Consider the following 23,391-nt stretch of genomic DNA (forward strand, 5'->3'; position numbering starts at 1 on the left):
CATTGAAACTAATTAAGGCTTGAAATAGGGATTCTGGATAGTCTCTTGAGACAATGAAATGGTTTTGTAGATAATATTATCACAAATTTTAGCAAGGTTTTGTTAAAATTTGCAATTGATTTATATTTATTGAATATTTTTGTCCTTTTCTGAGTTTAACCATCATTAAGGGCTAACGAAACTTCCTAAGTCTATAGATGGGTTACACGAGAAAACTCAAGAGACAAAAATGGTGTTGGAACGTTTCTTTCTCTTTAAAATGTGGAAGTTCTTGTTTTGAGTTTTGGATTTGAGTTTGAACTGGGATTGATCCTCATTTTGTCTGGTTGATCAAAATTATAAGCAAGTCTTTTTAGCTACTAGTCTATGGTGTATGAGGCTAGAAGTTTTAGTAACTGACATTGTCAAGAGTGCTTTTGCAAGTGCTGAGCGGGTCAGCTCTGTTACAGACGGTTTGTTGTAATGTTTGCAAAAGTTGCACGTTTTTGTATTCTATTGACGAGCACCTGTGAATGACTTAGCCAGCAAGCTTTTGAGTGCAGAAATAGTGGCCTGATCCATGATTTCTAAACCAGAGTTAGACTTTCGTGTGTTAATGTTTAGGTTACGCAGCTTCCAGAGTTGCAATAGCCTGCTGTTCGCTCTTTGTACAAAATTTTTGCAATGTTCTTTCCCCTTGAGACGTGGAGTAAAAAAAGTTCCTAATATATTTTTCATTTCTGTCTTCCTAATGGATACTTTTATGTTGAATTCAAGAAAATATTTTTTCTTTGAGGTGGTTTTAAAGATCAGTTAATGAGCTTCAAGTCAGTCTGTTTTTTTCATTGAGGCACACCAGTCAATTAGACTGTTCAGTGATGATTGGAGAAATTTTTGAATTAATTTGGTGGACCGTGACCTATAGTAGAGAAAAACTTTGTCAGCGAATTCTGAGATCTGGACTGGAGGCAAATGACTGAGGAAAATGACTGACATATATGAAACAGAGAATATAAGCAATTATGCTCCCTTGAGGTACTCCAGATGCTGGGCTGAAGCTATCAATTTATCTCCAGGAAAACGCTCCAATGTAATAAAAATGTTTATGTCTACCTTATGCTTGAAATATTTAGCCCAATTGAATTTAATTTGTGAACGAGTCCTAGGCGCCATACAGCATCGAACGCTTTTTTGACATATCCAAGCATATCAAACAAACCATTTCGGACCACTGAAAGGCTTCAAAAACGTGCTGAGTTAATTTAATAAGATTGTCTGGTGCAGCGGTGTTTCCTGTAAGCACTCTGAGTCTTACCTATTATTTTTTGAAATTCACAAGTTTCCATGACAATGATTTTCACAACAGTTTCACATTAATCTGACTAGGCAATTGCTTAGACTAATGGGTTGATCGGTTTCGGCTTTCAACGGTCATTGTCTTGTTTTGGTATCATTTCAATGTGGGAGTCTTTCCAATCAACTGTAACATACGAGTTGTTTATGGAGCTAGATTTGAGGAGAGAGGCAGGGGATATAACTTGCAGTATGTAGCGATTTTTATCCATGTCAGGGCATGTTTTTCTGGACTCTCACGAAAATTCATCAAATTTTGTTGTAACCACAATGCCAAAGTGTGCAATATCTCCATTTGTACTTATTACTGCTTTGGTTGCCTTTTCAATTTGATTAGAGCGTTCAGAAATTCTTGATGTTGCTGTTTCGTGATTTATCATTGTCTTCTAGCAGCTGTTTGAAAATTTCATTTTTGTCCTTGTCTGTGACGGCCATGCAATCTCTGTAGAATAAAATTGTGCATTCTGTTTTTTTTTATTTGGGCTCGTTTTTAATCGTTATTTCTTTTATGCTCTCCGTAGACATTTGGTACTCTTATCGCTGGCACTTTTCCAGACTTTTGCTCAATTTCTCTCTTCTGACCGCCTCATTGATTGTTCAATTTGTTCCTGTCTGTTATTTATCTCCGTTTTTAAAGAAATGTAGTGATCGCCAAGTGCAATTTTGAGCTATCTTCGTCTTTTCTTCACTTGGTCAATTTTTGTGTCCCGATACTCTAGGGGAACTCTTTCTTATTGACGCAGGAGTCTTCCAAAGGTTTGTGTTTCAATTCAACTAATCTGCTGCTGAACTGATTTATTTAATCTCTTTGGGATACTGCGCAGGCTGGAGATTCGGTGGTCTGTATGATTTTCTTGCGTTTTCTCTAAACTCTCTGTAATTGATTTCTGATTTTAACTGAAAAGTTTTTTCTCTTATGAGATTCATTGTGCTGATTATAATTCTGTGATCTCTGCCTAGATCTTCTGATACTTAAAAATTGTTAAATTGCGAATAAAGTGAATTATCGTAAAGGCGCGGTTCTAACATATTTTTGCATTTTCGATCCAATGACTGTTTGATCAAATGACTGATAAGTATGATGACCTTTGTTAAGCAGTTTGAAACCGCTCTCGTCGAAAATATTTTGGAGCATTTTTCCGTATTCAGAATCTTAGGAGCAGTTTAGTTTTTTGTTGGGAGCCTTGAAGTCGCCACATACGAAGACATTTTGCAATTTTCAGTCAACAGCGGCTTTCCAAGGAATTGTAAGCAGTTATTATCCAAAAATCACCAAAATTGAAAGGAAAACTTTATTATTTCTATAGTTCGTCCATTGCTATCATTTTTTCTCCTGGTTCTTTTTGCTTTAGCAATGCTTTCCTTCAATAAGATAGCAGAGCCATAATGACCGTTAGTGCAAGTTGCCATCGCAACGACGTAGGCGTTGAGATGGGTTGTTCTTTCAAGTTTTTAACTTCATTCAAGCAAATTACCTCTATATCTTCTTTGCTGAAAATAGAATAAGATCGCTTGTTTTGTTGCATAATCCGCGACATTTTGCGAAAAGTTCTGGTTTTTTTCTAGGTTAGTTGTCTGTATTGAAAGAACATGAAATTTATTTGCGTTTTTAATCCTGCCATTTTATCTTTGGCCATCAATTTTTTCATTGAAGATGCGTGAGGCGCTAATAGAGACAATATTGATTATGTCACTGTAGGACTTGGTGTTTATCAAGAACTCTTCGTATTTCGCTCAAAACTTCAGCTACTAGAACAGCTATTTTGTTAGTTGATAATGGTAGCTCAGTGTTTGCTTGGGGTATGAATTTTTTGGGTACGGCTGAGAATTTCTCATATACCTTTTTCGAGGCCTCAGCTAACCTGAGCTGATATGCTGGACAACCACGAGAAACTGTCGCATGAACACCACCACTTAAACACTTAGAATTTTTTTCAAACAGTGCCCTTTTAACACTGATCATGCGAGCAGCGAAGACATCGAATTGCATTGCTGCATTCCCTTGCTGAGTGGCCAAATTTTTGACATTCAAAACACATCTTTCAATGTAGTGCTTTTGCACTCTCTTCACATCGGTATAGCTCTCAACTTATTTTGATGCCATGTATTTGAGCTGCGCTGACTTGATTATTTGATTCCTTAGTCTTAAGTATTAGTTTTGTCGGTTGGCCAGTTGCTCGAGTTGTTATTCGTGGAATTTTGGTGACATTCATTGCGTTGTTGTTCAGGAGTTCTTCTTTTTACCCCATCTTCAGTAATGCTGTGATGAACGTGTACTATGAAGAAACTTGATTTAATTTTAGGCTCAGGAAGTTTGTTTCTGGCAATCACAAGGAGATTTCGACAGGCCTGATTTAGTTTTTTTTACAGCATGAGGCATTCTCTTGAAGCAAGGTCCTCTGGTTGATTTCAAATTTTGGTGTTTTTCTTCAGTTCACTTACTTGGTTTATCTTGATGGCTGGAAAATTCGACTTGATTGCTTTTGCAAAGTGAATTTGTGATAATCTTGGATCAATTGAGACAACCATAGTTCTTACGCTATTGGTTGTAGTTGGCACTTCATTTTGGAATTGTTTTCTTTTATTTCGCACTTCAGTGAAATCGCTTTCATTTTGTGTTGATTTTCCTGCTGTCACTCTGCACTCAGATAAAAGTCTGCCAATTTGGCTCGTATTAAGAGTCAGCCTCAATGAAGCTCTTAATTTTCAAAGTTTCTCTTTACAGACTAGATCCGGCCATTTTTTTCCAATATAAATAAACATTGGTAGTTAGTTTGTTGAGAAGTCAGCGGGATCTAAAGTAAAAGAAAGAGAAAATTAAAACAGCAACTTCAAAAGCTAAAGCTGAGGAAGATGTAGATTTAAGACTTTTAAAGAATAAAGATTAATCTCTTTTTAGAAAAGTCTCGCTCCCAAAGGACGTTCCTACACAAAGTGGAGAACTTGCTTGTGGGTTTCCTATCTGACTTTGAGGCAATTATCCGAAAGTGACATTAATAGCGCTTTAATCATCATAGGCAGAATCAGGCTGGTTAAAGTAACAATAGCTAAAGTCTTCAGGTAAATTAGTTTGCTTTATTAAGTTTTGTTGTGAATTTGTTCGGTCGAAGGGAAGTAGTTGCTATATATATATATATAATAATAATAATAATTGTCTTTTCACCAGCACTCATTTTATTTGCTGTACCTTAGTTAATTTGATTTCAAAGCAACATTTTTTAACTTTTCTATAATAACACTCTTCCTTTTTTGAAATATCTTCACAAGCATCACAGATGTCAAGACAATGTATTACGTTATATGCACTAGTTGTCTTTTAAAGAGCATGTAAAAATTCCAGGTCAATAATAAAAATGGGCTTGAGCCAAAATCGAGCAGCAAATGTGGGTTGAGCTAAAGTCGAGATGAAAACTTGAGTCAAATTAAAGTCTTTTCATGGATCATTTGAGTCAATCATGATCTTTTCGAAGCGTTTTTTGGTCAGCATGGTTTTTTCATACGCCGATGTTTAAGCCAGGAAAAAATATATTAAAAATCATATCATGGCTAAAACAAATTCTTTTAGATCCCCATTGAAACGAAGCTTAGTTGCTTAGAACAGAAAGATACTAGCGCAAGGTTATCATTGGAAAGATCTATGCCAAATGTTATGTGGCAAGATAACAACAAAAACTGCGCAAACTTTCAGAGTCTTTGCATGATATTAGCAATCTTGGATAAGATTGGATACAAGATCTTGGCGAGAAAATCAAGAAAAGTACTTCAATCACAACTGAATCACAATTCAGACCAAGTTGTAACAATGAAATAGCGCCATTAAGCCAAATTTAGATCAAATTTATAGGATGAATATATTTATTGTAGCGCCATTAATCATATGCGCTTATTCGACGCATAACCGAACGTCATTGTCGTGGTTTCTTGGTTTTAATACAAGGATCATTTATGATTTCTTAAAAATCATAGAAAGTCATTTATGAAAAAAATGGAAATCTTATTAAGATCATACTAATATATAGTCTATGATTTGTATAGTATCATATATGATCTTAGTATGATTACTAAGAAGTGTCGGCTCGGGAGGTCAAAGAGCAGACTAAACTCATCGTTATGTTGAAGTGCTAACTTTTTTTCAAAAGCTTTAGCGTCAATTTTTGAACTTGTTTATTTTTCGCTTCCCTTGTATTAATTAGTGAAACTCCCTAACAAATTTCAAACATGACATTTTAGTTCTTGACATTTTTTAAACTTCCCAACTTAAGAGTGTAGCTGCAGTGATCAATGCATACTTGTTAAAAAAGCTCACAAATGGTGATGCTTAAAGCAAACCTACGATATTTTTTCTCTAACCTTTTTTTGCCACTTTTGGCCAACGCTACCTAAGGTAAGTTAGCATTAAATTGTTAATTAACGATACAGCATTAGCAAAATCACCTTTTTGAATATTTCGTGCTAAATATCTTATTTCTGCAAAAGTTATTTGCGGCTAACCTGTAAATGATCAGCAAAACTTTCAAGGTAAAAAATCAAGTTTTGGGGATTATGAAGGCGGCTTTAGATATAATACAATTTGCTTTTACGGTTGGATGTTTGCATGCCTTTGAACTAAGACCAAGCAACACTGACACCAGACATTTTTGGCTATTTTTTTCCTACTATGACGCAAAAAAAACTATTTAAGAACGTTACCATTGACGCTATTATAAATTATGTAAGTGACGTCCAAGCAACAAAATTAACGACCTTAAGAAGTTTTATTTTAAAAAAAGTTCTGGCAATTAATATATTAATATCCGATATCCTCAAATCTGCAAATTGATACCTGGAAGCGGCGCAGATTAAATACTTGTTTACCATGAAGAACACAAAAAAATAAATTGCACTCAATTGATTAAATTTTTATGAACAATTAAACAAAGAAGATCAGGATACACCGTGTTGAGGAAAACAACGAAAAAACAACAATCTTTTGTAAGAAATAGTCGTTTTCGTCATTTTGCGTTCGTTTTCTTCGTTTTCATTAGTTTCCATCGTTTAAGTCGTCTTTTACTTGTAAGAAATGATCTTTTGTTCATTTTTTGTCGTTTCTTACGTCGTTTTTTTTCAAAAGAAATTGTCGTTTTTTGATCGTTTTTGTTGTTTTTAGTTGCTTGTTCTCAATGCACAAAAAGCGCTGAGTTCGAAGGAGACTAGGAACTTTTAGAACCCTACTAAAACCGGAATTTGTGCCACATTGTTTAATTCTGTGAGCACCTCCGACTCAAACAACTAACACAAGCCCTTAGAAGTAAATACACATTGTTTACAATTAAATTTTGCCTACTTCAAAGTTGCTGTTTGACAATACATAGATTTTTGATAGCAGCGAGAAAGAAACTAGTACTTATTTTAATAACCAGTTGATAATTTTGAAACACTTCTTGATAATAAATCAGCAAACAAATCAGTTAGCTACCGCAAAACCTTCCAAAACTGATTATATTAATTATAAAAGTTGCTGGGAATGTTGAAAAAACAAGTTCGTTGGTCAATTGTTTTTAGTAGTCAAAAAATTTCGGTTTATCAACTATGCTCATGCCACAGCTTTAAAAAATGATTTAACTATTTAATTTTACAAAAATAAAATAAAAGCTTGCATAAAGATCTTCTACAAAAAAGATCAATCAGAGATGATAATACTTTTCCAAAAATTTGTTAACTCTAATCTGTGTAAGGACTATTGGTCTACTATTTTTGTTACAAGTTCAATCTCGGGAATAATTTTGAAACTTTTATTAAAAATTCTCATTCGCTTTCAATATAAAAAAAGGTACCTTTCAGACCACAAGTTTCATTTGTTAATTGTCTATTACAAATTTCTTCTTAAATCAAGAGAAGCCGCAAAACAAAAATTATGTCTGAATTTTGAAAATGTTATCAAAATTTTTAGCCAAAAAAGTCTCCACTCCAACTATTCAGTGACGCTCTTCTGTCTCTAACGGTTACAATAACACTCTACATTTAACAATTTTTAACTATATTAAGATATATTTGCAAAATTGAGCCAAATTTTAGCCAAAATTACAGAAAATGTGAACAGAAACAGTCGAATAATCGTAAAACTTGAAACCTCGATAACTCCCAATATCAAACAAAATATGAGAAAATCTTTTTAATTCCATATTCTAGGATGTACGTGCTTTTTAAAGACACCACTCCACTCACAAATCTCTACGATGAATGTATCGATTAACCAAAATTGACTGAACAAAGAAACCTAGTAGAGTATATAATTCCTCCCTCCCCACTAACGTGGTGATCGGAACAATAAATGCCCACGGAAATAAACCACATTTTAAATTTCATTTTTGGTCGTGATACTTTGTTATGTTATGATAGTTTCATATCAAGTCCCACGGTCCACTAAGGCATGGCCATAGCCCTCGAGGCGTGGCAAACGCGCTAAATGCACAGCTCGTTAAAACTCAAGTGCCTTTTATATCCTATCTAAAATGAAGTGGGGTTTTTTCCGTGGGTTTTTTCCGAAACCGAAGTCTTGAAGTTCACCATAGTATGCTACAATCTGCTAATGCACTTACATTGTCATGCGCTATTTTTAAAGCGTGAACAATTCTTTCAGTGCCCCATTTAGTAGCTAATAACAGTTATTTTTTTTTTCGAGAAATAGAAACTTAGACTTAAAGGTCTGACTGCTTCAAAAATTTTTAACTACAAAAAAACGTGACCTTTATCGGACTCGAACCATTTAAATTTATGGCCAAAGATGGATGTCCTGAGGTCCTGTAGGGACATCAAAGCAGAACAGAATGGGCTGGTACAACATTGAATGTCATTTAAAGATCACCTTTCTAGACTGTTCATTTCGATTTCCAATTATTTCAACACGCTCATTTGTTCTTCAACTGTCTATTGTGGTAGCAATTAAATTGACAGATAGAAACTGAAAGTTTATTTTCTCTCAGCCATAATTAACTTGATTTTCACACTCAATTAAATTAATCAATAGGTGTGCTCACTGTTCTGCCAAAAAAAAACATTTAAACTCCGAATTTGCGTCAAAAACCATCTCAACTTAATAAGGATATTTTTAACTAAGCTGTTCTGGTTCTGTGTACAGTGTAGGAATAAAAGCTAACTTAGAGAAACTGTGGGAATGTATAAAGAATATAAGTTACTAAGTTCTAATTAGAGGCGCGGTGTAAGTAAAAAAAAAGTTTAATTATTTAATAGTTTTTTTCTTCATAAAAGAAGGTTCCATGTCGATAAAGTTTCTCGAAGGCGCCTTAAAGTGTCTCTGGATAAGAGCGCGTCAGGAATTACAAATGTCAACGCTCTATTTGAACTTGAATTAGCTACCTTAGTTACTTTCACTATTTGGGGGAAATGAGGGGAATTTGTAAGTTATTAAAATAACAACAAAACTGCTCCCACAAAACAATAAAAGGTAAGAGTCAAAAGTAGTAAATTATGAATGGGAAAAGCCATTCATAATGAAGGGGGAAAAGTTATCTCTAGTTATCCCAGTCATGCTCCAATTTTTGGCATTTCATCGCATGGCTGTTTAACTGGCCACTTTCTCTTCACTTTATCTCTAACTATGGCGAAAGAATTCTTTTCTATAGATAAATCCTGCCTAGTAGAAATATGGTAGTTTTCTGATAAAAATCTGTGTAATTTGTATTCATCTGTATGGTGTAATTACCTTTTCTTGAACCAACTTTTCAAATTTTTCAGTTAGCAAAAAATCTTTTGACCCAAGTGTATTCGAATATCACTATTAAAATATTCAGTTGATTTCTGGTTTTATTTTATAACCGTCAACTTACGCTGTGTGGCTAAACATACCCGGCAGATTGCCGGAAAATAGCCGCTGTTGATTCCCATAACGCCATTGGGATTGTAAGAAAAGAAAATATCAACAGAAATTGATTTTTGTACAAAAACATATTTAAGTGCGATTTATTTTGATGTCATTTCGTAATTGAACATACTCCTGTCTCTCAGTGAGAGGCTACAGGGTCTAGTATCCTTACCAATAAGCATTATAGATAGTAATAAAACTTATGAGAACAAAGTTCAAGTACCGGGCATCTAAAAATGGGCTGTATGGGTTTATCCCGTTTCTGTTTCTGACTTTGATTTTTTTTAATACTGACTCTCTTCATTTTGAATTGCTTTGCTAAGCAGCTGCTGTTTAAAAGGACTTTGAGCAGAATGACAGAAGAGTGAAACTAGCCTAGAGAAGTCAAAAACATTTCATGCAAAATCTTCGAGTCGTAAAAAGACAGCGCCCCAATACAATTAAAATTCTTTGAAATGTAAAACAATAGGAGCGCTGTAATAGCCGGCTGAGAAGATGAGAACGGCTATTAATAATGACGAAAAATTCAATTTTTTCTCAGGAAATAGGTGTAATTTTCTTGTTAAAACTGCTCAGCTGGTAGTAATTTTGTCCACTTGGCCTCCATGAGAAGATAGTTTGCCCTATCTTAAATTTCTCATGTATAGGTAACTGTGTTTACTTTTGACACTCAATTATTGAGCTCTGAATGAGAAAGATTTGCGCAATCAGATGAATATTGTTATCAACCTTTTCAAATTTGATACAAAAAACTTAATTGTGAAAACTTTATGAAGTTAGTAAGGTTATATTGTTACATGTAACTTGATAAGAACATGAAAATATTCAGCACTCAAATTTTTTGAGCTGATCTTGTGACTTAACAATTGATGTGACTTTATTCCTAATGCTTAATAGAAACTTAGACTTAAACATTTGTCTGTTTAAAGATTGATTGATACAGAAGCATGATCGTACCAGTCTTGAGCCATTTAACTTTGTGACCAAAAATGGATGTCCTGAGGTCTGCCACTTACATCCAAACTGCGTTTCACTGTTTGTCGTTTCACAATGATTTGAATTGTTACCGCCAAAATTAGCGAAACGTTGGAAAAAGATGATAAAACCAGCACCTGTATTTGCAAGTCATTTTAATGAAACTAAAAATTTAGAAAAAGCAAAATAATATTTTTTTTCTATAGCTTTGTTTTCGAGTACTTACAAACAAATTTTATAAACAGCTGAATTTTGAAAAATTGTTTCAATTTTCAATGAGAAGTTCAATGTCTTAAGGTTTTGGGTTCCTAGGTTGCAACTGTTTGAAATAGAAATAGTTCACCATGTATAAATTGTGAATAACTTCGTCGTTTGTAGAGGGGACTAAAAAACTGAATATCTGTTCATTTTTTATATTTATCTATCTGATTGGGCATTTAATTGTTCCGATCCCACTTAGTGAGGCAAGAGGAGAAGAACTGAGAACTGAATTGTTTTATTTTCAACCAATTGCGGCCAATGAATGTTTTTACTGAAGCGAATCGTGATGGGTACCATTTAAAAGCCCGTCAATTGAAGAATAAGTTAAAAAAGTACTTTTCCGATTTTTTTCTTGCGCATTTTTGTATATCACAATGACTTGAGTAGTTACACGAAGTCTTTTCTATGAAAATATTATATAATGTAGAAACACTGGTTATATTCTAGAGCTTTGTTTTAGCCTTCTTGCAAACAAACGTGATAAACAGCTGAATTTTGAAGAATTGGTTCAATTTGCTGGGAGAATTTTTGTTTTCTGCTTAGAAATCAAATTTTGAAAGGAAACGTAGTGTCAATTTTTGTCTCAACATAGAAGAAGTTGTTAACATAGATGTGCTTGAAAAAGTCAAAAAACATTCTGCTTGAATTTCACTTAAATGTTTTGCCTGAAACTGTGCTTGATTAGAAACACGTTTTTTTCTTCTTTTTGGATACTTTTATTAATTTTGTTTGAGTCTTGAGGTCTGTTATCTTAAAAAAGTGTGTTATCTTAAATATTATAATATTCGGATTATATATATTTCCCTAAGAAATTTAAATACAAAAAGTTTCAATACTTCGTTTTGCATAATTTTTAAGATTCCAAAAAATTTAGTCATCTAACAGAGTTTGGATCATTGAGCAACAGTTTTTTCTCTAATAAAATGAATAAACGTCTCTGAAAATTGAAAATTTTAAAGATATGGCTTAAAAATGGAAATATTTTGCTGATCGAGTCAATTTGCTCGTGTCAGCTTGCTCGAGTCAGCTTTCTTGCCAAGAATAAGGGTTTAAGGTTTTAATTTTTAAGTTGCAAGGGTTTCAAAAAAAAATTTCAAGGTATCCTAATCCATCCTTATAGAAATAAATCACGATGTATGAATTTTGAACTTCGTTGTTTGTAGAGGCGACGGGACAACTGAATTGTAGTCCATCTCTTTTATATGTATCTATCTGACTGAGCATTGTTTTTGTTCAGTCAATAGCTGATGATCGATACATTTAATAGACATAATTGTGATGGGTGTTATTAGAAAGCCCGACAAGTGAAAAACAAGAAAAAAAGTATATTTTTCCGAAATTTTGTCTCTGTGAAGAATTGTATATAATGTTTTTAGTTTGTTACAATGAGACAGGGTTTTTGTATTTTCTGTTAAATAATTTTGCAGAACTTTTGTTGATTTTTCTCATAGTATACCCTTTTTTCTATTCTATCACTTTTTGGCATATTTTTAGAAAGTGAACACTAAATATTCAAGTTTATGCAATTTTATTAACAGAGCAGTTATATTAAGAAATTTAATAACTATTCCCGGAAAATATTTTTCACAATATGTTTCTAAAGTACTTTTACATAATTCATTAATAAATTCTCTTTTAGCAACTTGTCAGTATTGGGTGAATTTATTGGATTTCCGAGATTTTTGCATCCAAAAGAGCAAAATGACAAGCCATAAACTAACGTTTCAAAAGATGAAGCACAAAATTCAATTAATGAATGTTTCATTTGTTGAATTTATTATCCTTTCTTGGAACCGGGTACCAATTTCAATATTCAAAGAAGTTAGATTGGAATCAAAGCCAAAGCTAGTTCACATTTTCCAGGAAAGTAATGACCTAGTAGGCAGGAAAATTGCAAAAAAAGACTGGTTCACATCGTAAGTGGTTTTTTACTGCAACTTTTGGCCATTTCATGAACTACATTTCTTAGTCTCCGGAAAATGACACACCGGAGAATTAAACACTTTCATGGTCTCCAGTGTTTAAAGTCAATTTGCCGTGTATTCAAAAATTGGTCACTTTGGTTTGAAGTTTGATTTAAGAATTGATATTTAAAATTTAGCACTATCGGACAGTTTCCCAGTTTTACTATGATGACTTATCACTGTGGTAAATCTGTTGCACTATCCATGAAGACACCGGAAAAATATTCAAAAAGATGAAAAAAAGAAGTTTCAAATCTTGAATGTTTTTGTTTGTTTGATTTTTTTGCACGTTAAAAGTTGAAATTTCCCAAAATTACTCATCTTAGCGATGGATGAATTCTGAGCAAGGGTTGGTAACCCATTTTGTTCGATCCATGCTCGTTTATTCTGTGAAAAATTATATTTTGCTCTTTTCGATGTGCGTGACGCAATTCGAAGAAAATGTCGGAAACAAAACCTATCTTAGTAAATTGAACCCTAAGGCTTCTTTCTCAGTTAAACTTTTCCTAGCATATGAGGTATTAAATGTCGTGGGTTTTGATGTTACTCGTTCAAGGGAAGAAAATTCCTTTGTGAACTTTTAAAATGACATTTAGAAGTTTTTAGAACTGAAAAGGCTTCCAGGTTTCACTGCAGCACTAACAGTATACGATTGATCGACTTTTTGCCTCAAACGCAAACTCAACATTAAGTTCAAACGGACGCAGAATTGAGCTCAAACTTTTTTGAATAGCTATTTGCTTTAAAAAATATCATATTTTCTAAGTTTGAATTTTTAATTAGCCTGACTCACTCTCTTTTTTATTTGCGGAAAATGAACTTCTTCTTTTTCGTGCTTTAGCGAATAGCTTATGCCTTATGACTTCTTTTTTAGTAACTGTTAGTCATAATTTTGAACTTTTATGTCTTTTGAAATATTTAAGCTTCATATTTTTGTAACTGAACCGACGACACAGTTTGGCATTTTGCAATTCTGAAACAGAATCAGGAACAATTGGGACTTCGTGGGGGAAAATGTGGGACTACTTCGTGACAAAAATTTGCTGTGTTTTGTACACTATGATAGAATTGATTGACCGTAATATCTGCCAAAACACTCGACTGGATAAAATTGTAAGTAGACGAGCTTCTTTCGTCGGCCTTACCAGTTCATTCATTGAGTTTCGAAGTAGTAATTGTAGCAGTACATTGTAGCGTCAATCGGTTTTCAAAACACCAATTCTAAATGTCTTATTTGGTACTTACCAAATGTCAACAAAATATTACTGCCAAATTCTGGCTGATTGGTTATAAATATAGGCTTCACCGAATCGAGTTTTATCACCTATCATCCCATCCTTGATAAATAGGGTAATTTTTTCAAAACCCACAGCAAATAACACTTTCTGTTCAGTTTCAACATCTCGTTTGGAGAGAAAAACACATCCTCCAGCATTATCCATTATTTGAACTCAGTCGTTTTTAACTATTATAAATTTGAACAGTTGATGCATTAACTGTTCACATTTATCATATTTAATTACGACAGTTCAAAGAATGGGAAATGCCGGAGAATATGTTTTTCTCTCCAAACAAGATGTTAAAACTGAACAGAAAGAGTAATTTGCTATAGGTTTTTAAAAAAATTACCCTATTTACCAAGAATGGGTCGTTGAAGGCAATCAATGCAGACATTGGCTATATATGCAAAAAATTGTGACCAGTTCCGACCAGAAATTTTTAAAATATACTTATAGTTTACATTTCGAAGCGCCATTGAATTCGAAGCGCCAAAATTCACAACTGTGTTTTTTAAAGACATACGTTCAAGAAAATCTTTGATGAATTTCATGTTTGTTGCAATAGGAGCATTTTCGCTTTTCAAAACTTATACCAAAAGATTTTCACAACTTATGCCAAAAGTTTTTCACAACTTATGCCAAAAGTTTTTCACAAATTATGCCAAAAGTTTTTCACAACTTTTGCCAAAAGTTTTTCACAACTTATGCCAAAAATTTTTCACAATTTATGCCACAAGTTTTTCACAACTTATGCCAAAAGTTTTTCACAAATTATGCCAAAAGTTTTTCACAACTTATGCCAAAAGTTTTTCACAACTTATGCCAAAAGTTTTTCACAATTTATGCCACAAGTTTTTCACAACTTATGCCAAAAGTTTTTCACAACTTATACCAAAGTTTTTCACAACTTAAGCCAAAAGTTTTTCACAACTTATGCCAAAATTTTTCACAACTTATGCCAAAAGTTTTTCACAATTTGTGCCACAAGTTTTTCACAACTTATGCCAAATGTTTTCACAATTTATGCCAAAAGTTTTCACAACATATGCCAAAAGTTTTTCACAACTTAAACCAAAAGTTTTTCACAACTAATGCCAAAAATTTTTCACAACTTATGCCAAAAGTTTTTCAAAACTTATGCCAAAATTTTCTCACAACTTATGCCAAAAGTTTTTCACAACTTATGCCAAAACTTTTTCACATAATATGCCAAAATTTTTTTCTCATCTTATGCTAAAAGTTTTTCACATTTTATGCCAAAAGTTTTTCACAACTTATGCCAAAATTTTCTCACATTTTATGCCAAAAGTTTTTCACAACTTATGCCAAAACTTTTTCACATATTATGCCAAAATTTTTTTCTCATCTTATGCTAAAAGTTTTTCACAACTTATGCCAAAAGTTTTTCACAACTTATGCCAAAAGTTTTTCATAAATTATGCCAAAAGTTTTTCACAACTTATGTCAAAAGTTTTTCACAACTTATGCCAAAAGTTTTTCACAATTTATGCCACAAGTTTTTCACAACTTATGCCAAAAGTTTTTCACAAATTATGCCAAAAAATTTTCACAACTTATGCCAAAAGTTTTTCACAACTTATGCCAAAAGTTTTTCACAATTTATGCCACAAGTTTTTCACAACTTATGCCAAAAGTTTTTCACAACTTATACCAAAGTTTTTCACAACTTAAGCCAAAAGTTTTTCACAACTTATGCCAAAATTTTTCACAATTTATGCCAAAAGTTTTTCACAATTTGTGCCACAAGTTTTTCAAAACTTATGCCAAAAGTTTTTCACAACTTATGCCAAAAGTTTTTCACAACTTATGCCAAAAGTTTTCACAACATATGCCAAAAGTTTTTCACAACTTAAACCAAAAGTTTATCACAACTAATGCCAAAAATTTTTCACAACTTATGCCAAAAGTTTTTCACAACTTATGCCAAAATTTTCTCACAACTTATGCCAAAAGTTTTTCACAACTTATGCCAAAACTTTTTCACATATTATGCCAAAATTTTTTTCTCATCTTATGCTAAAAGTTTTTCACATTTTATGCCAAAAGTTTTTCACAACTTATGCCAAAAGTTTTTCACAACTGATGCCAAATGTTTTTCACAACTTATGCCAAAAGTTTTTCACAACTTAAGCCAAAAGTTTTTCGCAACTTATGCCAAAAGTTTTTCACAAATTATACCAAAAGTTTTTCACAACTTAAGCCAAAAGTTTTTCACAACTTATGCCAAAAGTTTTTCACAACTTATGCCAAAAGTTTTTCACAACTTATGCCAAAAGTTTTTCACAATTTATGCCACAAGTTTTTCACAACTTATGCCAAAAGTTTTTCACAACATATGCCAAAAGTTTTTCACAACTTATACCAAAAGTTTTTCACAACCAATGCCAAAAATTTTTCACAACTTATGCCAAAAGTTTTTCACAACTTATGCCAAAAGTTTCTCACAAATTATGCCAAAAGTTTTTCACAACTTATGCCAAAAGTTTTTCACATATTATGCCAAAATTTTTTTCTCATCTTATGCCAAAATTTTTTCACATCTTATGCCAAAAGTTTTTCACAACTTATGCCAAATGTTTTTCACAACTTATGCCAAAAGTTATTCACAACTTATGCCAAAAGTTTTTCACAACTTAAACCAAAAGTTTTTCACAACTAATGCCAAAAATTTTTCACAACTTATGCCAAAATTTTTCACAATTTATGCCAAAAGTTTTTCACAATTTGTGCCACAAGTTTTTCAAAACTTATGCCAAAAGTTTTTCACAACTTATGCCAAAAGTTTTCACAACATATGCCAAAAGTTTTTCACAACTTAAACCAAAAGTTTTTCACAACTAATGCCAAAAATTTTTCACAACTTATGCCAAAAGTTTTTCACAACTTATGCCAAAATTTTCTCACAACTTATGCCAAAAGTTTTTCACAACTTATGCCAAAACTTTTTCACATATTATGCCAAAATTTTTTTCTCATCTTATGCTAAAAGTTTTTCACATTTTATGCCAAAAGTTTTTCACAACTTATGCCAAAAGTTTTTCACAACTGATGCCAAATGTTTTTCACAACTTATGCCAAAAGTTTTTCACAACTTAAGCCAAAAGTTTTTCGCAACTTATGCCAAAAGTTTTTCACAAATTATACCAAAAGTTTTTCACAACTTAAGCCAAAAGTTTTTCACAACTTATGCCAAAAGTTTTTCACAACTTATGCCAAAAGTTTTTCACAACTTATGCCAAAAGTTTTTCACAATTTATGCCACAAGTTTTTCACAACTTATGCCAAAAGTTTTTCACAACATATGCCAAAAGTTTTTCACAACTTATACCAAAAGTTTTTCACAACCAATGCCAAAAATTTTTCACAACTTATGCCAAAAGTTTTTCACAACTTATGCCAAAAGTTTCTCACAAATTATGCCAAAAGTTTTTCACAACTTATGCCAAAAGTTTTTCACATATTATGCCAAAATTTTTTTCTCATCTTATGCCAAAATTTTTTCACATCTTATGCCAAAAGTTTTTCACAACTTATGCCAAATGTTTTTCACAACTTATGCCAAAAGTTATTCACAACTTATGCCAAAAGTTTTTCACAACTTAAACCAAAAGTTTTTCACAACTAATGCCAAAAATTTTTCACAACTTATGCCAAAAGTTTCTCACAAATTATGCCAAAAGTTTTTCACAACTTATGCCAAAAGTTTTTCACATATTATGCCAAAATTTTTTTCTCATCTTATGCCAAAATTTTTTCACATCTTATGCCAAAAGTTTTTCACAACTTATGCCAAATGTTTTTCACAACTTATGCCAAAAGTTATTCACAACTTATGCCAAAAGTTTTTCACAACTTATGCCAAAAGTTTTTCGCAACTTATGCCAAAAGTTTTTCACAACATATACCAAAAGTTTTTCACAACTTAAGCCAAAAGTTTTTCACAACTTATACCAAAAGTTTTTCACAACTAATGCCAAAAATTTTTCACAATTTATGCCAAAAATTTTTCGCAACTTATGCCAAAAGTTTTTCACAACTTATACCAAAATTTTTTCACAACTTATGCTCCGCAGGTTACTGGTTCCAGGTTACTGATTTTTCTTGTTTTCCTATTTGTACAATATCATTGGCTCTTGAAATTTGCGGTTGTGTTCTACCGGGACAAAAATTTATGCAAAAATTTCTTTAAAAAAAGCACGGCTCAATGTTTAAAAAATAAAGGTCTGATAAAATGGAAAAAAATAAATATTAATGGTTTTTGCGACTAATTTTTATGGATCTGTATGAAAAAAAAATTAATTCGAACCTCCTAATTTTCCAAAGACTTTTAATCTCTACGTCATAATTTTTGATTTACTTCTCAACTTTTTCTCTACGAAATGTATTCCTTTTGTTAAATGCAAGGACAATATTAAAACAATTATCGCATACACTTAATCATCTACTACACAATACATGACAGTATTGTTAATTCAAAAAATTAACGTCCACAACTGTTTTTTAACATAAAGAAGTGATGCTGTCCTCTCAACCTTTGGTTTTGATAGAATCAAAGCATGTGTAATTAAAACAACATTCAGATATAAAAACAAAACAACAATATAAGAATGGAGTAAAAACAATAGATAACTGCTTATACTAATTACAAAAAAAAACAATATTAATAAAGAAATGTTTATATTTATAGTTCTTGTTAAGGCTTTAATCACTTTTGGCACGCAGGCTCTGTAACCCTACCCAACAAAAGATTAAAAACAAAAAACTACCAAAAAAAAACAAAAAACTTTTATTCAGGTCTATCACTTCAATATTAAGAGCTTATCTTTTCTCAAAATAATTCTAGACTGTCAGCTCGTTTGATAGCCTCATGTAGTTTCCCTTCGAGTTATGTTCCACTGCCTATTTGTATGACAAATGAAACGCGTGAATCGTCTCGCAGTTTGCAGTTTTACCTAGGCCGGGGTTTCCTGACTTTACTCGAGATCAGACTACTTTTTCCAGACTTTACCCTCTGTGATCAAGAATTTTTTCAGCAATTTGGCCTCTAATTAAGACTTCACCCCCACTCCAACCCCACCCCCACCCCCTGACGTTCAAGCTAATCTGTGATCAAAATGCAATGTCTTGAAAATTTCAACCGTACATCTTTTTGGTTTGTGCTTCTATTTTATTTACCTTGAATAAGCGAAACAAAAAGGAATCAATTTCAAGTCTTCATCGTTTTAGTGCCAACTAAGCAACACCCTGGCCAATATTTGCAACTGCATCTCAACTATGACCAGACGAAGCACTTACAATTCTCAGCATACCCTCTCGGTCAAACACCCCAAGCATCATACAACGATGTCAAAGGTCAACAACTTTCATAGCCTCCTGGTGCACCCCTTCGGGTTTCAACGTGGGGCTCTCTTCTGGCTGTTTGTCCTCTCCCTGGGTTTGTCAATTGGGGGGTCGTCAGCAGGTGTGATGGTGCACAAGGGGGGCTCTAGAAGTGCAGGTGGTGTTAGAAGTGGAAGTTCATCACCTACTAATGTGTTCCTAAGAATGCGCTACTTTGAAGAAGATGCTCTTCATTGTGTTGACTGCATTGACAAAAGGCATCATTGAATTGATAAAATATTCTTTCTCAGCGCCAATTTTGACGCTGAAAAGGAAAAGAGAAGCGAAAATTTTGGGTTCAGTTTTTACATTCACTGCAGCGCCATTTCGCTATTGGTGACGGGAAATGTGCGAACAAAAAATTCCAGGCAAGTGCGATTATCAAAATTCAATAATCGCAATAGAAAAAATCATGCATATAGGGTTGTATGGAGAGCTCTTTCTATGTTGTTTCGGGTCCTATGAAGTTCCTGCCTGAACCCCTATTCATTCAAAAATATTCTTATTTTTTAAGGAAATCATTTAATCTGTTAACCTGTTCCTTAGAAGAAATAATATCCAACTTGATTCCGGCCAAAAAAGTTTAAATGTTCCAAAGATTTTTTTAAAAAAACTTGAAAGAGCAAAATGAAGAACTTTGGAGCTTTATCAGCTCATTAGTTAGTACTCTTAATTGTCAACTAATTGTCAACTTAATTTTCAAATTACTTATTTTTAATCACTGTTTTTCAGAACAAGTTTTGTAAAAAAAAAGCGTAGAAACTGAAAACTAACGACTGAAAAATTTAATTTTGATTCAGTCAATTTTGTGCGTCAACGTCTCGAGAAAGAAAGAACCCATTAAGGGCTTAATAATTATAAACATGTAGAATTTTTATGAATACGAATATTTTAGAGAATACGAACAAATAATCTCATCATAATCGGCAGTTGTTGAGCAAAATTTTTGGTTATTGTCACCAATTCTATTTCATCAATTGTAGAAGAACTTACATTCTTTATGACAGTTTCACCTTCTTCTCTTTCGAAAAACATATTCAAAAGGAATTAAAAAAATCTATTGAGGCTCTTCTGATTGCTAAAATAGAGATTAAATTGCTCAAATTTTCATAGCTGCGTTTTCAAAATTTTAGGTGTTAAAAATCCAGTTTCTTGGGGAAACCGAGAGTAGGTAAACAAGGTGAACCATAAATCGCATCACAACTATTTGGTTCAGTTCATTGCAATGCTTTAACTTAGTCTCAAAAATTTTGTGAAACAGTTCTAGTATTTATTCCTCTAGATTAGTTGAGTCAGTGCTATTTACGGAAGAGTTTTCTTTGCTGTGATTCTGTCGATCCAACTTTTTTCACATTTTGATTTTTTGCAAGTTTCGTGTTTAGTGGTTAATGCTTACGAAATTTTTTTTTAATTTCTCGAGTCGAATTTAGTGACGGATTTCAGAGTTGGTTAAAGGGAATATGTTGTGTTCAGTTCAGGCTCTCTTTGGAAAAATTTTTAGATCGGATGAAAGTTTTGAGAAACCCGAGTTCTCAGCATTGTTTTTGGGGGTTAATTCAAAGATTCTTTTGAAGTTGACACGATAATTGCGGTTCCGCTTGGCATTTTCACCAGAGCCAACTAGTCAACTAGGAATAATGTTCTAAAGTGTACTTTGAGACTACTCAATTAAGAATAGAGACGAAGAGAATTTAGCGACTTTTCAGCAAGAAATATCTTATTTCAACCAGCTAAGCAAAATGGGGCAAATATTCGAACTGAATGTTTTTATAAGTTGTCTCAATTTTTTTGAGCTAATGGTGACACCGTTTACGCTGGGAGGTTGTTGCTAAAAAGATTGAGGCATATATCAGCGCTTTCTTGTTTCTAATCCTTGTTAATCGTAGTTTAATCGTGTTCGCTCTGTATATTTGTCTTTCAGAGCACAGCTCACCAACTCGATTTGCATTCGCTCGATGGTGCGGTCTATTTTTGCAGCTGTGATAAAAACAAGACGATTGAGCTTGATGTAAATAGTTGATTTTTAGGGAAAGTTTGTGAGCCATAATTGGTCAAAAGCTTCTGAGGAACAATTGAAAGAGATTTAAGTCGCCTAAATTTATGGCGAAAAAGATATCTACTGTTAGAGTTGGATTTAAAAATATTTCATACTCAACCTTAAAAATGTTTTGACTGCATGGGCTATATCAATTGTCTATTTATGGAATTATGTCCGGCAAAACAAAAATTTGTCTTGGCAAAATTTTGAAAAACTTTTTGGTAAAAAAACAACAGAATTAGTGAGAATTTGCAGGATAATTTTACATGTCTAAAAATATTAGGCATTTGATCAAGAAAAATTTGAAAACGTTGCAGTATTAATTAAATTAAGGCAGACCCGAGGTGAGCTCCTTTTACAGCCTTATGGTGTAAAGAGTTAGGGCTACTTTTTTCTACGCGCGAAGTAGGCTTACCTAAATCTCTCAGAATAACCGACTCGGTAGAACACTGGAGGTATATTTCAATTATAACGGTGACTATAAAGAGTAACACCGGAGTCAGAGATACGCACATCGTGCATCTACTCTAATAGACTGACTATAGTTAGTGGAGTTCTCTCTATATAAAAGAGAAAGTGTATTCTCAGTCTCTGATTGGATGGCGGTATTTCTACTGCTACAAAATGTTGGCTCAACATGATCTTACGTGCCACAAAGTGAGTAACGCTATCAAGAAAATCAAAATCAAAGTATGATGAGCTGTTAAGTTGCCATCGGTTTTGCTTCACTGTGCAGTCATATGAGTTTGTACATCACATCCCTAAAGCAAAGCCGTGCAAACAACTAATACTTCTCTTTTTAATTAAAAAAGAGATTTAAGGAATTAAGGTCAAACTGCAAATGGTACGATTAGGGGTGCTCAAGCCCATTAGCCACCTAGGAAGGGTTGGGGGAGGTTTATTTCCATTGCCATAGAATTGCCCAGAATATCACGTAAGACTGGCAAATTTTGGATTCTTTCAAGTTTTTTCAAAATGTGTCCCATAAAGATCGAGTAGGTTTCTGCCTTTGTTTTTGATCTGTACTCGGAGAGACATTTTTGATTAGTCGTTTTAATTCAAAAAATTGGTAGATGTTCAAAATTGCTGATTTGATTTTCAATGATGCCCTTGATTGGTCCTGTTAGAATATCGGAAGAAGGGGACACCTTCGAACCCAGAGATAAAGAGATGTTCCTGCCCCGGATGACCCTCCCCACCCTTCCCAAAATACCCAAAAGGGACCAAGATGACGGGGATGACGGAAACAACAGCACCAAAACCCGGGATGCCAAAAGAAACTTTGCTATCTCTTCAGCGGCCAGCGATATCATCCGACATCTGGATCAGTACTATCGAATCAAAACTCCCCTCTCCAGAATTGGGCCGACTCTTTACCCGTTTTTGTTCATGTGATCTTGGAAAACCCTGGCTACTTAACAACTACGCTTGGCCTAGCTGCATATTCTATGTGTATACATATCTACACTGCCAATTTTAAATCCAAATATCATCCGTCAAAAAGACAGTCATAAAAGTTGTTAATAAAAATGTAACATTTGTTTTAGGGAAAGTCAATTTTGGCATTCTGTAAACCTCTTATTGGGAAAGTTCTATGAAAAAACTTTAAGATCTGAACATTGGGCTATGCAATATTTGGGCTAAATTTACCCGGGTTGATCACACCTAACAGCCAAGAAGCGGACCTCGAAAGATTTTGTGTATGGCGTTTTAATTTAAGTAACCACTATAACATACATACGCAGGAGTAAATATTTGCTTTACAGAGACATTGAATAGTGTTTGAACAGTTTGAGATCGTTGTATTGCTTTGTAAAATTCGGTAAAAATCGTTGATGGCGTTTTTTGAATAGTAATTTCAATTTATAATGATCAACCCGGGTGGTGTGTGCTCGTAGTTTGTTTTCTCCATAGGAAAAGTCAATCTCTGCTAACACCCCCGAAAAGCACATGAAATAACTGCAAAATTTCAAAATTCTTGGTGCTTTTTCAAACAATCGATAAATTTTTTTGTGGATTTTAAAGGACTGGAGAAAATGAAACTATGGTTAACCAAAATCAACAGAGTAAAAATGGACCTTAATTATTATCTTACAACTGATTTAGAAAATACCAAATTAAAATTAAAATTAAAATAAATGCATGACCAATCTTGCTCTCTTTCCTTACCAATTTCGGGATCTTTCCCATTATAGTCCCCATTGTGCTATGTTTGCCATGATTGGTGGTGGTGGTGGGGGGGGGGGGGGGAGCTATAACTGGTAAGACCCGAAATTTCGA

At 33.4% G+C, this 23,391-nt stretch overlaps 1 protein-coding gene across 1 annotated transcript; it reads left to right on the plus strand.

Annotated features, from left to right (window-relative positions):
• The first annotated feature begins 13,456 nt into the window (after positions 1-13,456).
• LOC142342511 (uncharacterized) lies at positions 13,457-22,788 on the plus strand. Its single transcript, XM_075393859.1, has 3 exons — positions 13,457-13,506; positions 18,921-19,291; positions 22,239-22,788. The coding sequence occupies exons 2-3, from the start codon at positions 18,969-18,971 to the stop codon at positions 22,504-22,506; spliced, it is 591 nt and encodes a 196-aa protein (XP_075249974.1). The 5' UTR covers positions 13,457-13,506; positions 18,921-18,968; the 3' UTR covers positions 22,507-22,788.
• The last annotated feature ends 603 nt before the right edge of the window (positions 22,789-23,391 follow it).

Source organism: Convolutriloba macropyga, chromosome 7 (genome assembly GCF_964194025.1).
Source record: "Convolutriloba macropyga chromosome 7, txConMacr16.3, whole genome shotgun sequence".
NCBI lineage: Eukaryota > Metazoa > Xenacoelomorpha > Acoela > Convolutidae > Convolutriloba > Convolutriloba macropyga.

Bases quoted from the DNA above. Each gene is read 5' to 3' on its own strand.
- LOC142342511 (XM_075393859.1), top strand. From the start codon at position 18,969: ATGACCAGACGAAGCACTTACAATTCTCAGCATACCCTCTCGGTCAAA. The intron at 19,292-22,238 runs GCATCATTGAAT...TGGTCCTGTTAG, and splicing joins GTTGACTGCATTGACAAAAG to AATATCGGAAGAAGGGGACA.